General features: G+C 43.7%; 1 protein-coding gene and 4 long non-coding RNA genes across 7 annotated transcripts; 1 reads left to right on the forward strand and 4 right to left on the reverse strand.

Annotated features, from left to right (window-relative positions):
- Positions 1–801: 801 nt before the first annotated feature.
- On the reverse strand, positions 802–1,955 carry LOC132088140 (uncharacterized). Its single transcript, XR_009421398.1, has 3 exons — positions 1,788–1,955; positions 1,380–1,725; positions 802–1,309 (listed from the first exon to the last, which is right to left on the reverse strand). It is a non-coding gene; the product is annotated as an uncharacterized LOC132088140 (long non-coding RNA).
- Positions 1,956–2,049: 94 nt separating this feature from the next.
- LOC130694530 (uncharacterized) lies at positions 2,050–2,436 on the reverse strand. Its single transcript, XR_009002073.2, has 3 exons — positions 2,366–2,436; positions 2,241–2,298; positions 2,050–2,182 (listed from the first exon to the last, which is right to left on the reverse strand). It is a non-coding gene; the product is annotated as an uncharacterized LOC130694530 (long non-coding RNA).
- Positions 2,437–2,593: 157 nt separating this feature from the next.
- Positions 2,594–3,292, forward strand: LOC130694385 (uncharacterized). The gene is made up of 4 exons (XR_009002008.2): positions 2,594–2,725; positions 2,779–2,860; positions 2,931–3,044; positions 3,115–3,292. It is a non-coding gene; the product is annotated as an uncharacterized LOC130694385 (long non-coding RNA).
- Positions 3,293–4,834: 1,542 nt separating this feature from the next.
- On the reverse strand, positions 4,835–5,971 carry LOC130694506 (uncharacterized). Of its 3 annotated transcripts, none has more exons than XR_009002063.2 (5): positions 5,889–5,971; positions 5,635–5,818; positions 5,228–5,572; positions 4,973–5,125; positions 4,835–4,916 (listed from the first exon to the last, which is right to left on the reverse strand). It is a non-coding gene; the product is annotated as an uncharacterized LOC130694506 (long non-coding RNA). The 3 variants fall into 3 exon arrangements; XR_009421874.1 differs by having other exon boundaries at positions 4,850–5,125; positions 5,228–5,388; positions 5,479–5,572; XR_009002062.1 differs by having other exon boundaries at positions 4,850–5,125.
- Positions 5,972–7,320: 1,349 nt separating this feature from the next.
- On the reverse strand, positions 7,321–15,308 carry LOC130693826 (serine-rich adhesin for platelets-like). Its single transcript, XM_057517051.2, has 10 exons — positions 14,942–15,308; positions 12,846–13,060; positions 12,619–12,759; positions 9,243–12,541; positions 8,561–9,071; positions 8,333–8,482; positions 8,134–8,264; positions 7,956–8,060; positions 7,747–7,879; positions 7,321–7,680 (listed from the first exon to the last, which is right to left on the reverse strand). The coding sequence occupies exons 2-10, from the start codon at positions 12,978–12,980 to the stop codon at positions 7,600–7,602; spliced, it is 4,686 nt and encodes a 1,561-aa protein (XP_057373034.1). The 5' UTR covers positions 12,981–13,060; positions 14,942–15,308; the 3' UTR covers positions 7,321–7,599.
- Positions 15,309–16,900: the final 1,592 nt, after the last annotated feature.

The following is a 16,900-nucleotide window of genomic DNA, read 5'->3' on the forward strand; positions in this document are numbered from 1 at the left end:
TATTATCGCATATCATATGTTATCGTCTAGGATATTTATGCAGTCTTTCACAACTATATGTTTATCTTTCTATTGCTTACATAAGGTTCTTAGCTCTGTGGTAGAGCTTTTATCTGTGATACCTGTTACCCTGGGTTCAAACCTCAGTAGATGTGTAAAAATGAAATAGAATAATGTAGAAGAGTATATTGCAGAATTGCATTTCAGTTTTATTCTAAGTGAAAATGCAAGTCCACAAGTGACTAGAAAAAAAAGCCAACTTAAAATCATATGATTCGTGGCTCATTGGTAGAGCATCGGCGACGTATGCCAAACATCCAGTGTTCGATCCCTGGATAATAATAGAATGCTTACAGATAAACGAAAACCAATACCCGTCACCTTACCATCAAATGTGACAAAAACAAATAAAGCAAAGCCAAAACAAAAAAAATTGATAAATGCAATGTGTGAACAAAGCTAACACAGACAATGAAAGAAACGAATTTTGCAAAAAATATTTTATAAAAAAAATTTTATTGACATTTCTCTGCACATTACAATTATTTTTGCAACTTTAAAAAGGCACAACAGCCCTTTCAAAAGTTGCCGTCAACCCAGGCAGGGGGAGACACTGCCTTGTTGACCCACCGGGGAGATTACCCGGTGATTGGCTAAGAGAAGCCGGAAGAAGAGCTGAAGATTTGGAACATTTTTACAGGAGCGATTAACCTTTAGTTCGGATTTGTGGGCAGCCACGTCACCCTCCGTGAACACATCATCGGACGAAGCGGCACCCCACGTCCCCTTTCCGGCCAGAGCCCTCCAAACCTCGGTATATGTTGTTTTTATATATACCGTACAGTAGGGGCATGACCCCCTACGGGCTTATTACGAGTCAAGGGGAAACGGGGCTTCAGAAAAGAAGGGAGCCCAGATATGCACTTCAATTTTTTTAATATCAAATACCGTCTGGGGAATCCGAATTAAGTATAGCAATGTCATGTCATCCATCCAATCAATACAATTTATTCAGTGTCTTGCCCCAACCAAGAATCTTTTCAGATCCAATGTTACTATTAACCTATATTGAGAAAAGAAAAACAACACCGTTAAACACATCAATTGTTGATCATGGAACTTACATGACTCATAGATTCAACTTCTGGTGGAAGCTTGGGAAAGGACATACAAATTGCAGATTAACTTCATTGTATAAGGCTCTTGAATGATAAACTAGCACCTGTAGAATGTTGCATTGTTGATAGTTGTGTTCCCAATACATGAAAATCCTTTCCTATTGGATAAAATTTTTTTTGGTAGATAAGACCTGGTTGGCAAAAGGAGGAGAAATTCTTCGTCATAAATTCAAAATTATTTGAAGAAAAATCCTTTCATACCTAAAGAGTCCATGTATGATGTTCATCTCTGCAATAGCAGCAAAATTAAAACATCTTTAGGGCCATTTAAGTACCCAGTTTCCCCAACACTCTGAACGTAAAGGACAAGTCGTTCTTTAGACAGAGAAGCAGAATTATTTGAGGCTTCTAGCTGTGACAGAACTATAAAGGATTGCTGTTGTACTGGATTCATTAACACAAGATGGTACTTCTCATTAGGCAATTTGCATTACTCTATTAATTTACCTCACACCTTACGGTAATGCACTCTCAGTGTTTTTTCATCTGTAGGCTCACTCTTCCATCCTGTAACACTTCCAGACTTGATTTGATCCCCCGTTAAAATCTGTGAATGCAAAATAATAGCATTAAAAATACTTTTTCGATAGACAAAAAACCAAAAAGTACCTAATCCATGTTTCATGTTGAACTTGTGCCATTTCTGGGTTTCTGTACCACACCCATTTTCAGCCCAAATACGTTCCCACAATTGTTCAGTTCCTTCACTGCATGAGCTTATAACTAACGATTCTTTTAGTGCAGCACTAACAGAATTTAAATTTAACACACTGTCATGTGGTGGACTGAATAACTAAACAATAAATAATTGTTTTTTAAAATTCTATACTTATTTTGAATTCTTATTTGAAAAGTTTAGGTACCTGATTGTGTTCGCCTAACGCCAACTCATCCTCATGTTCTGTTAGGGATGAGTTTGGAAAAACCTCCTTCACTGTTTGGAAAGTGTCCCATTCTAATTTGTCTGTTTTCCAGTAACTGAGCATGTAGACTCAAAATTTGAGCTACAAAACACAAATGAATAAAAGCAAATAAATAGAATCATTATGTATAAGCCCTTACCATCCTTAGCTTTGCTGTTATCTAATATTTTGTGTTGTTCCAATAATTGGGCCTGCAGCTTCATAATTTGATGTAATAAACAATAATTAATAATTGAAAACCAATATAATAATGTTTATACCTACCATCCTTTTGTTGTATTATCTTATCCATTTTTCAATTGTTCCTCCAGCCACGCGTTATTCTCCATTCACGCTACTGAACTAACTGCGAATGGCATCCAATGGACTGAAATTGCCTATGCCTATGGCAATCCGTTTTACATGAAAAAAAAAAAAAAAAATGGCGGAAAAAAAAAAAAAATTCGCACTTTTTTCTCTTTTTTCTACCCGTAGCCATCTATCAGTCGGTTTCGTTATTACAGGCATGTAAGCAATTTGAGTTAATTGTATCCCATTAGCAGTTAATTGAGTAGCGTGGCTGGAGAACAACGCGTGGCTGGAGGAACAATTGAAAAATGGATAAGATAATAAAACAAAAAAATGGTAAGTATAAACATTATTATATTGGTTTTCAATTATTAATTATTGTTTATTAGATCAAATTATGAAGCTGCAGGCCCAGTTATTGGAACAACACAAAATATTAGATAACAAAGCTAAGGATCGTAGGCCGAACACGTAATGATTCTATTTATTTGCTTTTATTCATTCGTGTTTTGTAGCTCAAATTTTGAGTCTTCAAGCTCAGCTAGGGGAAAAGAACAAATTGGAACGGAACAGTTTCCAAACAGTGAAGGAGGTTTTTCAAAACTCATCTCTAACTGAACGTGAGGATGAGTTGGCATTAGGCGAACACAGCCAGGTACCTAAAGTTTTCAAATAAGAATTCAAAATAAGTATAGAATTTTAAAAAACAGTTATTTATTGCTTAGTTATTCAGTCCACCACATGACAGTGTGTTAAATTTAAATTCTGTTAGTGCTGCCCTAAAAGAATCGTTAGTAATAAGCTCATGCAGTGAAGGAACTGAACAATTGTGGGAACGTATTTGGGCCGAAAATGGGTGTGGTTCAGAAACCCAGAAATGGCACAAGTTCAACATGAAACATGGATTAGGTACTTTTCGGTTTTTTGTATATTGAAAAAGTATTTTTAATGCTATTATTTTGCATTCCAGGTTTTTACGGGGGATCAAATCAAGTCTGGAAGTGTTACAGGATGGAAGAGTGAGCCTACAGATGAAAAAACACTGAGAGTGCATTACCGTAAGGTGTGAGGTAAATTAATAGAGTAATGCAAATTGCCTAATGAGAAGTACCATCTTGTGTTAATGAATCCAGTACAACAGCAATCCTTTATAGTTCTGTCACAGCTAGAAGCCTCAAATAATTCTGCTTCTCTGTCTAAAGAACGACTTGTCCTTTACGTTCAGAGTGTTGGGGAAACTGGGTACTTAAATGGCCCTAAAGATGTTTTAATTTTGCTGCTATTGCAGAGATGAACATCATACATGGACTCTTTAGGTATGAAAGGATTTTTCTTCAAATAATTTTGAATTTATGACGAAGAATTTCTCCTCCTTTTTGCCAACCAGGTCTTATCTACCAAAAAAAATTTTATCCAATAGGAAAGGATTTTCATGTATTGGGAACACAACTATCAACAATGCAACATTCTACAGGTGCTAGTTTATCATTCAAGAGCCTTATACAATGAAGTTAATCTGCAATTTGTATGTCCTTTCCCAAGCTTCCACCAGAAGTTGAATCTATGAGTCATGTAAGTTCCATGATCAACAATTGATGTGTTTAACGGTGTTGTTTTTCTTTTCTCAATATAGGTTAATAGTAACATTGGATCTGAAAAGATTCTTGGTTGGGGCAAGACACTGAATAAATTGTATTGATTGGATGGATGACATGACATTGCTATACTTAATTCGGATTCCCCAGACGGTATTTGATATTAAAAAAATTGAAGTGCATATCTGGGCTCCCTTCTTTTCTGAAGCCCCGTTTCCCCTTGACTCGTAATAAGCCCGTAGGGGGTCATGCCCCTACTGTACGGTATATATAAAAACAACATATACCGAGGTTTGGAGGGCTCTGGCCGGAAAGGGGACGTGGGGTGCCGCTTCGTCCGATGATGTGTTCACGGAGGGTGACGTGGCTGCCCACAAATCCGAACTAAAGGTTAATCGCTCCTGTAAAAATGTTCCAAATCTTCAGCTCTTCTTCCGGCTTCTCTTAGCCAATCACCGGGTAATCTCCCCGGTGGGTCAACAAGGCAGTGTCTCCCCCTGCCTGGGTTGACGGCAACTTTTGAAAGGGCTGTTGTGCCTTTTTAAAGTTGCAAAAATAATTGTAATGTGCAGAGAAATGTCAATAAAATTTTTTTTATAAAATATTTTTTGCAAAATTCGTTTCTTTCATTGTCTGTATATGTTATTATATTATATACCTCGGTATATGTTGTTTTTATATATACCGTACAGTAGGGGCATGACCCCCTACGGGCTTATTACGAGTCAAGGGGAAACGGGGCTACGGAAAGGAAGGGAGCCCAGATATGCACTTCAATTTTTTAAATATCAAATACCGTCTCGGGAATCCGAATGAAGTATAGAAATATCATGTCATCCAAATATCATGTCATCCATCCAATCATTACAATTTATTCAGTGTCTTGCCCCAACCAAGAATTTTTTCAGATCCAATGTTACTATTAACCTACACTGAGAAAAGAAAAACAACACCATTAAGCATCTCAATTGTTGCTCATGTGACTTACATGACTCATAGATTCAACTTCTGGCAGAAGCTCGGGAAAGGCCATACAAATTGTAGATGAAAATCATTGTATAAGGCTCTTGAAGGATAAAATAACACCCCTAGAATGTTGCATTGTTGATAGTTGTGTTCCCAGTATGCTGAAAATCCTTTCCTATTGGATAAATTTTTTTTGTAGATTAGACATGGTTGGCAAAAAGGAGGAGAAAAGCTTCATCATAAATTCAAAAATTTTTCAAGAAAATTCCTTTCATACCTAAAGAGTCCATGTATGATGTTCATCGCTGCAATGCCAGTGAAGTGAAACATCTTTAGGGCCATTTAAGTACCCAGCTTCACCAACACTCTGAGTGTAAAGGACAAGTTGTTCTTTAGCAAGAGAAGCAGAATTATTTGAGGCTTCTAGCTATAACAGAACTATAAAGGATTGCTGTTACACAGGATTCATTCACACAAGATGGTACTTCTCATTAGACAATTTGCATACTCTATTACTTTACCTCATACCTTAATGGTAATGCACTTTCAGTGTTTTTCAACTGTAGGCTCACTCTTCCATCCTGTAACACTTCTAGACTTGACTTGATCCCCCACTAGAATTCTGTGAATGCAAAATAATAGCATTAAAAATACTGTTTCGATAGACAAAAAACTGAAAAGTACCTAATTCATGTTTTATGTTGAACTCATGCTATTTCTGGGTTTCCGTACCACACCCATTTTCAGCCCAAATACGGTCCCACAGTTGTTCAATTCCTTCGCTGCATGGACTTATTACTAACAATTCTTTTAGTGCAGCACTAACAGAATTTAACTTTAACACACTGTCAGGTGGTAGACTGAATAACTAAGCAATAAATAATTGTTTGTTAAAATTCTATACTTATTTTGAATTCTTATTTGAAAAGTTTAGGTACCTGACTGTGTTCGCCTAATGCCAATTCATCCTCATGTTCAATTAGGGATGAGTTTGGAAAAACCTCCTTCACTGTTTGGAAACTGTTCCATTCCAATTTGTTCTATTCCCCTAGCTGAGCTTTTAGACTCAAAATTTGAGCTACAAAACACAAATGAATAAAAGCAAATAAATAGAATCATTATGTATAAGCCCTTACCATCCTTAGCTTTGCTGTTATCTAATATTTTGTGTTGTTCCAATAATTGGGCCTGCAGCTTCATAATTTGATCTAATAAACAATAATTAATAATTGAAAACCAATATAATAATGTTTATACTTACCATCCTTTTGTTGTATTATCTTATCCATTTTTCAATTGTTCCTCCAGCCACGCGTTATTCTCTCCATCCACGCTACTGAACTAACTGCGAATGGCATCCAATGGACTGAAATTGCCTACGCCAGTAATAACGAGTCTGAGCGGTAGATGGCTACGTGTCGGAAAAAAAAAAAAAGTGTGATTTTTTTTTTTTTTTGGCGAAATTTTTTTTTTTTTTTGTGTAAAACGGATTGCCATATCATAGGGTATAATCAAAATTAGACGCTGATTTCAATTCTGTGATTGCTTTTCTCGTTAAACCAGCCGTTACAAAAATAATGGAAAAAAAAGATATATTTTTTCTTCAACGCGCTAGCGCTGTAGCGTACTGGCGCGCTAGCGGTGTTTCAAATATTCGGTATATTTCAAAAATGATTGACTTAGTGAAAAAAATAGCAATTTTCCCGGAATCAGCATTTAATTTTAAGTATATCCTGTGATATTCAATCAATTTCGATGCGTGTCAGTTTTTGGGGTAACATATTTTAAGCCCGTCTAATAAATAAGCCCGACTAACAAATAAGCCCGACTTTTCTTATTTTTTCGTTTTTACGTTTAATTAAAAAACCATGAGGCACATTGAAAAATAAATTTGATTTCCATGATAAGCATACAATTCTGACTCGAAATCTTGTATGTTAAGCGAATTTAAAATTTAGCTAATTGGCCTTTTGGTTTCTAAACTAAAGGTAAAAAACGAAAAAATAAGAAAAGTCGGGCTCATTTATTAGTTGGGCTTATTTATTAGTCGGCCTTAAAATATTTCATTCCAAAAAGTACATCAAGTTGGTTACCGGCCGCAACAATCTGCAACAAATGTCTCGATGACGTTTCAATTAAATATAACACAATTTAACGCTAATTTCGAAAAGTAAAATTGTTTCTCGCTAAGGCGTTCGTTTTATAATTAACCTAAATAATGGATTAGTTTCGTCGATGGCAGCCAAACACTCATCGATATGACATCCTTACATTAGTCAACCGATGGGTCAACCGATGGGTTGCGCGCTGTGCGCGTCTTGGACTCTTATTAACCCGACATAAGCCATTTGTGAAAGAGAAAACAAAAAATGAAGCTGATTATTCTCTTTTCCAACAAACATTAAAACAAAAAGAGAAAAAGAAATAGAAACAAAGTAAGAGCAAGCTGCTCAAAGCTCAGACATCTATGACCATCTAGCTAGAACTTTTCACGAGCAAAGTGAGTCTTCTATGTTGAAATTTCGATTGTAAAATACTGAAGGCATTGAACGTTAAGATCCTTGTGTTACAGACCCAAACATTTAAACATAAAGAAATATGAAAATAACAAAAAAAAAAAAATAAATAAAAAAAGAGATGAACGAATAATTAGAAGACTTGAATCCGGTGATTTTCCCGATCGGCGCAGACGATGTTGCCGTTGGACATGACGGCGATGCCTTCCAGTCCCTGTATCATAAAGAAAAAGCTCGTTAGCGTTGTGCCCAGACGTTATCCGATTCTTTTTTTTTTTACTTTGAATTCTCCATCACCACAACCCCAGCAGCCGAAAGCTTTAACGAACACACCTTCGGCTGTGAACACTTGAATCCGATTGTTACCAGAATCGGCAACAACGATGTAGCCCTGATCGTCAACGGCTACTCCCCTGTAAACGAGCGAAAATTTAATTGTAAGTTCATCGTTGTATCTTGATAAATCCTAGAAATAAAAATCTGTTTTACCTGGGGAACTTAAATTGCCCCTCATCAGCCCCTTCAACACCGAACGTAGCGATAACTTTGCCGTTGACGTCGAAGACTTGGATTCGGTGATTGTTCGAATCGGATCTGCGTACAAAATAAAGCAACCTCACCATTATACATTAACTTCAATCATTCAAGAAATTAGCTATTGGCTTACACAATGACGCGATTTGTACTGCTAACGGCAATGTAGTGCGGATGTTCCAGCTGGCCGGGCCTATTGCCCATGGTACCGAATTTCCCAACAAAAGTACCATCAGACTGAAACACCTGTACTCGATGGTTCTCCTGTTAGATTTATAAAAAGCGTTAACATCAGGGGAAAATACAATCTTGCGAATCGAATTGCCAATCACCTTATCGCAAACGTAGATGAAGCCCAGCGCATCGGTCGTTACCCCCCACGGGTAGCTAAACTTGCCATCCGACGTGCCCTGCGAGCCAAAGACTCGCAGGAAACGTCCCGAAGGATCGAACACCTGGATTCGGTGGTTGTATCTATCCGCCTTTTCCAAACATATGCGATTATATCATTTGTCATCTGCTCAATAATTTGATGTAAAGATCATTCCGAAAGCACTTACGATGATGTACTGGCCGATCCTGTTGATGGCTACGCCGGCCAGACAATCGAATTCGCCTTCGCCGTTGCCATAGTAACCAAACTCTTTCAAGAAGTGTCCCGTCGAGTCGAAAACTTGAACACGGTGATTAGAGCTGTCTGCTACCACGATGGAATTGTCGGGAGCCACAGCGACTCCTCGCGGCCAAGTGAAAGATCCGGCTTCGCTGCCCCGAGTACCGATCTTCATCAACACCTTCCGCTTTTGCATGTATTGATGTCTGGACGATGACGTTATCAAACCAGATGACGGGCCTGTTAACTCATCGGAATCATTGCGACCATTGGTCGCATTATTTCCGGACACGCCAGTCGATCGGGCACGGCTGAACCGTGACGCCGGATGTGCCTGTTGCTGTTGTTTACTTCCTCCAGCTGTCGATGGATCGCTGTTGGTCGTCGATGACGGTAGCTGGTTTTGCCCTTCTCCTTCTTTGTTCCGCGGACCATATTTGTTCTTTAAATATCGTGCCCTATCCAAAAAATGGCGGCAAATTCAGTGATTGATTTCCATGCTATGATTCCAATGAAGCCAATGATTGAGCCAATGCCGAGCCTACTAACATCACGGACAAATTCTATGTAAAGCCACACTACACTTAAAAGTATCACGATTGCGCAAGTGACAAGGAAGAGTAACATACCAGGTGGATAACGAAGATCCTGAGCCGGCTTCAGCTGTGGGCGATGTTGGTTCTTGCGACGGAAAAGTCCCGGTATCCCCGACTTCTCCGCTTCCCAGCTGGCCGTAATAGTGCGGGCCCGCCGCCTTGCCGCCAACGCCGCCATCGCCTACCGTCAATTCCTTTGACGATGGCGATGGCGCTGTCGGCCCCAAGGAAGCAGGTGGTCCCACATCGTGAGAGCTCTTGCTGCGGGCAAGCCGGGATCGGCGATCCTTTAAGGCTGCATATCGCGACCTGCCGCTTGGATACCGTTCGTCACCAGCGACGACGAGAAGCGGCTGCGATGCCGACGAGGCCGACGCAGCCGACGGCGCCGACGACTTGTTGCTGTCGTCGCCGTTATCGTCTACGTTACCCTCGTCGTCGTCGACCATCTCATTGTTGTCATCCAGTGCGCAGTCTAGCGCAGCAGAGCTCTTACTTTTGTTTAAAAAACGACTTTGATAACCTCTCGTTTGCGAGTAGCGTGGTGTCGACGACGAAGCTGAAGACGAGCTACCGTGGTAGCCCCCCGAATCGGCTCCGTAGCCTCCAGTATCGCTGGACAAATTTGCCCGCGATCGGTTCAGATATTTGCTCGTTAACGGATACTTGTTTTCCATGTCGTCGGCAAGCGCCGAGCCCGTCCTGCTTCGGGACAAAGCTGAGCCTGTCGTTGTCGAATCCGTTCCATAACGAGACGTTGAAGTATAGGGCCGACTCGACGACGATGTCGAGGCTGTACTCGCCGCCGTGGCCCGGCTCCTCGGTGTGTAGGAGGACGGCGAATCGGATGTGGTTGTCGGTCTACTATTACCGGCACTACTGGCACTAGTTTGATTACTGCTACTACTGGGGTAGGTCGTTGTGTCGCGAGCCTGTGCACTCCTGGCCAACAAAGGCCCGATGTCGGTCCGAGCTAATTCCCGATCCTTGGTACTGGTAGGGGCGGTGGTGGGTTTTGATGCAACAGCAGTTTTGCTTACTGCTGCCGTTTTGCCAGTCGCCGGTTTATCGGCTGAATCGGATTCCGACGAATCTGAACTGTCGTCGGAAGAGCTACTCTGACTATTCTCGGATCCCCTCGAGGCCTCTGCTGTAGGAGTGCCAGCCCGGCCTAAAAAACGACTCTGAAATCGGTGCGGGGCTACTCCTGCAGCTGTTCCGTTGCTACTAGCAACGCTCGTCGTGGTGGCGCTGCTGGCCGTTCCACTACTACTTCCAAAGCGTCCAGTTCCAGATGATGGACTGGTAGCGCCGCCACTCGTGTTCCCGAATCGACTTCGAGTCGCCGTCGTGGCCATCGATGCCGAAGCGTCGCCGTTCGTGCTGCCCGTGCTAGACTTGCGGCCGGCGCTGACTCCGCCGCCGAATCGATTCTTCAATTCGACGGTGGAAAAGGCGGCGCCGGTGTTGCGGACGGGCGACGAGTGAGTCGACGACTCGGCCGACGTGCTGCTATCGGAGCTGGACTTGTTGAAGCGTTCAGTTGAGACGCGGCCCACACGTCGGCTTGGACGGTCTGATGAATCATCTGCCGGCGAAGACGTTCGTGAAGTCACGGCTGCGACATAACTCGAGGCTATCGGTGTCCTGTCTGTCTGCCTGGACCCTGATTCCGTCTCGCTGGGTGTTCCGCTTTTCGTGCTGGCCAACAGAGACCTCCTTCGAGTACGCGCTTCTTCCGCTGTCTCCGGGGCAGGCGTCGCTCCAGAGCTGGTAGCAGACTCTGTCGCCGGTTTGTCGGAAACGGACGTCGACGTCTGCCTGGACGCTGAAGGTGCCTTTTGTTGCTCCGTCGAACTGCTGTTCTGCTGGCTGGTGAATCGCGGTCGATCACCGGATCCCGTCGGAGTCGAAGGCACGCTGGCACCAGCATCCGCTTTTCGAGTGCTGCTATCAGCTGATGCTTCCTGGCCTTTATTCTGTTTCTTAATCTTGGCTATCTCATCCTCCTCGCTCACTTGGCGTGCAGCCGCGGTCGGACGCGGCGGGACACGAGATGGGCTAGGCAGTGACTGACGGACGGGAGCAGCGGGCGTGGGTAAATTAAGCGTGGACGGTGGCGTAGCTTTCTTTTTACGGCCAACTTCCTGCAGCCGTTTGATGACTCGTGGCGAATCGCTCAAACGCGTGATACCGCTCAGCGGCCCTCTAGCCGCATCTTCCGTGTCCAGCACTCTCTGTCGTTCTTTTTTATTTGCCGGAGAATCAGAAGTTCCCGTTTCGCCTGACTGAAATCGAACAGATCGACTAGCAGGTTCGTTATCCGAATCGCCCGAGTCGTGGTGGCGCATGAAACGCGACCGGAATTTACGCCGGCCAATATCCGATGGTTCTTCGTAATCACCGTAGTCATTGCGGCGGGACGACGTATCGTAACGATCGACGGCCCGAGTGCTGATGCTACCGTGTCGTTCGCCAAAGTAACGTGGCCGGCCGCTGCCTCCGCCGAGATCGTCGTTGTTGTCCGATCCGTAAGCCGCGTTGTAACGTTCTTCTTGCTGACGGAATTGAGCAGCCACTCGGTGATCGCTCTTGCTGCGCATCAGTCCGGGACCGAGGGATGGCGGCTGGGGTGGGCCTTGCTGGTATTGGTTTGAAGACGAAGAAGACGGGCCTGCGAGAATAGTTAATTCTCCCAGGTTGGCCAAAGTGTTGGACAGCTGATTAGGATCTTGTGGCACGAAGAATCGCACTCGTCGATGATAATCGCCCGTCTCCGTTTCGAAATTGCGAATGAACTCCATAGTGCGCAGGAAAATGTCTTTGGTATCCATCAGCTCGTTGTCATCCCATGAGATGGTGTTGGATGAAGAAGAGGATGACGTGGATGATCCGCCATCGGTGCCTGCTGCTCCAGCTGTGACGTGTTTTTCGGCAAATTCGGAATTCGAGTCAAAATTTGAGATCTCGTGTTCCAGGTTGGCCCGCAGCCCGGTCAATGCCTTCAACTCTTTGGCCATAAAGACCTCGATCTCGCTCTTGATGAAGTCCGTACGGTCTTTTAGCGCCTTAGAGAGACGCCTGTAAAGTCCGTCAACCTCTTCGATGATGGCGAGACAGTTGGTTTGCAGCTGATTCGAGTTCTTGTCAATAACGCCTAGGGCGTCCTGTAAACGAGGCAAGGTTCTCCGCACCTGGTTGTTTACCCGAGCTATTTCCCTCCGCAGGATATCCAGGTGGCCCTCTTTACAGTCAGCGCAAACCTTCTTGTCGCAGTGACAGCACAGCGTGCAGTAGTTTTTCTCCGAGCAAACCCCACAACGTTCCATCACCTTTGTTTCCCAAAGAAAAAAAAACAGAATTTATGTTCACAACTTGTTTTTAGTTTGTGGATGGAAGTATTTCGTACCTGACCGCTGGTGGGGTCGGGCAATTCTCCGGTAATTTCGATGTGAAGCTCGAGGAAGCGCTGCAACGTTACGTTGGTGGGGTAGGCTGCAATTCCTTGATAAGGGATTCGATGTTCTGCTCTGCATTCTGGGCATTTCACCTAAACGGAACATAAATGAAATTTGTTTTTTTAGCTTAAAGACATTTCAATGTGAATGTATTTTGACTGTCAATATTATTATTTACCTGGCGAGTGACGTAGTTGATGAGCCCCTCCATACAAGGCTCCATGCAGAAAGAGTGCTGACATGGCAGCAATTTGGGGTTGCGGTAGCGGTCGAGGCAAACGCAGCAAGTCAACAACTGATCAAACTGTTCCATTTTGTCGAAATCAAACTCTCTTTTTCGAGGGAGTCTGATCACGACAACGTAATGAAAGCTCGATTAGCCGGTATCGTTTTCTAATTTAATGAAAGAAAAGGAGGTGTTTGTTTAAAGTCTGTAGAGGTAAGTACACTAAAAAAAAAAGGCGAGGCATAAGATGTTTAAAATTAAGGTGGAAAGGCAAAACGATTGAGATGACAATACCTACTGGAATGAAAAACAACAATAATATGAAAAGGGGTGACGAGAGCTGGAACGTCGAGAATCGAGGAATATTGAAACGGGACTGGTTTTTGGACGGGATTTGTATCGACAAAGGCGAGGGCTTGAGTCAGCTCAACTCTGGGCGGGAGGAAAGCGGGGGAGGATGAGCTGGCCAAACGTCGACGCCGGACTTTTGGCGGCTGGGCGATGTCGACCATCTTGAGTGAGACATAGCTCAGTCGGCAACGACGGTGGGCGCCAACGCATATCAGCTATAATTAGAACCCGGTGCGTCGCCCTCCAAAAGTATGTTACTTGCCCCACGTTGCCAGTATATGCGTTTATACACAAGACTTTTTAGCGATAGACGCCATCTCGGCTGGCTCTATCTTGCCCTCCATCTCTTCCCCTCTTTGCTTTCCCCTTTTAATTCCTTGATTTTGTTTGTATTTTCGTCACGTCTCAACAGGCGATTTTTATTCTTTAAATATTCAAGACGATATGGGTCAAGTCGTTTGGCTGAGGCTGATGAATCGCACACGAGTCAGAAATTTCCGCCAGGTCTATTGACGCATCTCCGCCAGCTAATTCCGTTCACTCGCCAATGACTGTCGACGACTTGGACCTTAGAGGCGTGATGAAAAGTTGTGAACTGTCTGATCCTCATTTCTAGCAGTGACGCAGTGTTTTTATACGAGCAAAAGGCGTCCGGTTTCGATGTCACAATACACGTAATGACGCATACGGTGCCAAAGTTTAAAAAAAAAAAAACGAGAAGGGCGGATCTGTCCCCATATTCTGGCAGTTTCGAAATTTTGCTTTACAATGCCAATATTGTACGCAACGGCCAATAGAGTGCAGTTGGAACCGACACAGCAACAAACCATTGCAGTCCTTAGTTCCACGAACGAGCCAAAAAGAACAAACTTTTTAAGCAGCAGAAGATTCGTGTCTTCTCCATCTTTCTTCTAACGGTTAGCAAAGGCGAGTTGGGGGTGCTGTTCGTCCCATCATTTTGACTTGAAACACACGTTCACCCATTTTCCTGTCCCATTTTTAGACATTAGATTTGATTTCCCCAATTTTTTCCGCATTCCGGATCCCGTCCGGCGAGGAAGAAGAGATCCTACTCGAGTCTGTCAGATGGCGTGGGTATGGTGTCTGGGGGTTACAGCCAAATCGCGTCCCGGAATCAGGGAAACATACCGGAATGTGATCCAACACGGACCATTAGGCGATACACGAGGTGCGCCAGCCAGACGTGTTGAAAAATGAACGAAGAAAGACAAAAAAAGGGGGGGAAAAAAGGAACAAGACACACACATATAACGCTCATCGCCTTGCTATAAATGGTAGTCCAGTGGTGCGCGTGACTCGCCGTGGCAGGAAAAGGAAAAGGATTCAGACCCTTTTACAGCATTTTCGAATAGCTTCCATTTACTGGCAGCCGTGTTCAGGCGAGGGTTATTTTCTAATTAGTTTTCCCTTTAAAAAATAGAGAGAGAGAGAGAGAGAGGGGGGGAGACCAAGCTGGAGTGAATAGGGGGTGGATGAGCGGACGCGGTGCCTGAAGGACCACGAGGTATTTTTAGCTGGCGAGATCCCAAAACGGGAGCCGCTTCAATTCCCGTCTGTTTTCGTGTTATTTGCCGTCTCGTACCCGGATTCTTATATAGCTGACGCTTTTACACACACAAACACGAAATGCAAACGTAACAAAAAATAATGGGGAATGGTGGCACTGATGACCTTACCGTTATTTCAAGCTGAAATGGCTTAAAATGATCGCCTTCGTTTCAAAGGAAGACGCCAAACAAATAGAAGAAAGTAGAAAATTCCAATCACTTTGCAAAAGTGTCGAAAAAAAAGGGCACTAAAGTCGCTTTTGAGTCTGATTTGAATACAGATTGGAAACGAAGGCACGATAATCGTGCTGACGCGTTCGCTTGTCTTGTGTTCTGGATCATTGTGGCCGGGCTAGGGATCATCGGACTGACTAACAGTGGGGGGCTCGGCCATGAACGGGATGTTTGCGCCATCTTCGTTCTTCTTAGTTAATTTTGATTTTGATTAGCATACCCTTTACGTCGAATGGGTTGCGATGGAAAACGAAACGGCCGGCCTATCCCACTTCTGTTAGCCTTCCTCTTTCCTCCCCAGCCCGGCCTTTGCCGGCTACCTGCAGTTACCGATAGCAACGCAGCGCAATCTTCGTCAACGCCAACGTGGTGCCTAGCAGAACAGACGAAACAGCACCAGAGTTGTCCTCAGTTAAATGAACGTGGCACACTGACGTTAGATGATTCACTCAATGAACAAAAAAAAAAAAAAAACAAGGGGGGGGGCTTGGAATTCCCCAAGTCACATTAAACAAAGGCGACACACAAAAGAAAAAGAGAAGAAAAAAAGGGGAGAGGGGAAGAAACGTGACAAAAGAAAGGCACTTATGAGTCGCGGTAAGAAAAACTACCGCGCGCACCGCGGAAACTTGTTTTTTGAGCTGTCCAGGACGTTCACATGTTGCCGGCCACTGGATAACAACTGGTGGAGGAAGGGGGCCTTCGCTCTCAAAGAGCGGCTACACTCTCCTCTACCGCCAGTCTCCAGCGACTGGAAGAAGAATGAGCCGATGGTAAAGTGAAGAATAAGCGTCACCATCACAAGCGAAGCTCTCTGGCTGCACGAGCCCCGGCGCAAACGTTTCCAGCACACAAACGGCTCCGGCAACCAGTACTTCAGTCTTACATAGACAAAGCTAAAGGAATTGCACCAGAGTATGCCCCCTTGCTCCTTTTTCTCCCTCTCTTTCTCTCGTCCGGCTAGCCAGCAAGTCCAAAAAGCAAAGTCTAAAAATGAAATCCGACCTCCGCCAGGAACGGCTATAGGTGCGGGCCAACGGGAAAAGATGAGGAGGGAGGCAACAATTTCTGGGGCAACTATCGTTTGGTAGAGAAAAGAAGAAGAAGGAAAAAAAAAACACACACATTTCGAAACCACCCCTGTTTTGGGTCGGTGCCGCGTGAATAAGCTTCCGACCCGTGCCAACAAAACGAGCAACGCTCGTTTCTCGTTCGAGAAAACGACGTTATTGTCTCAGCAGTCAACTCATTGGTATTTCAATGAGGACACAGTTCACGACTAAAGAGACACAGGCAGAGCAGAAGAAAAAGGAAACTCTGAGTGACGCGATGACTCGCTCGTTCAGAGATGGAAAAAGATAAACGTGAATAGAAAAGCAAAACCAAAAAAAAGGGGGGAAACGCTTTGATGGGCGGGATGTGGGCTACACATTGACAAACACTGTCACGCGCCCAAGCCCGTTATAGCATCACAAATAACATGGGTATACGCTGTATACGCGGACGACTCATCGTACCTTTTCTCTTGCAGCTGTTTCTCTGACAAATTGCTTTGGGAATCGAAAACACACTCATCGGACAAACCGTCAGGGAAGTATTATGTAGATGTCGAAGTCGCTAGCTTGTTTGGTCTACGCATTCGAACACTAACCACATTTAACGTAGTACTCTACACCAAATGAGGTGCTAACTATGCACCAACCCGTCACCTAATCATTTGTTAAATGCTACCCTATCGGTCGTTATCATCCAAAAGGACGGGCAAAGAGACCGTGTTCAAATCGAATTGCGTTCATCTAAATTTGTTTGAGAGAACTGACAGGGTGTAATGTCGCACTAACAAGCGATCAAGTA

Source organism: Daphnia carinata, chromosome 1 (assembly GCF_022539665.2).
Source record: "Daphnia carinata strain CSIRO-1 chromosome 1, CSIRO_AGI_Dcar_HiC_V3, whole genome shotgun sequence".
NCBI lineage: Eukaryota > Metazoa > Arthropoda > Branchiopoda > Diplostraca > Daphniidae > Daphnia > Daphnia carinata.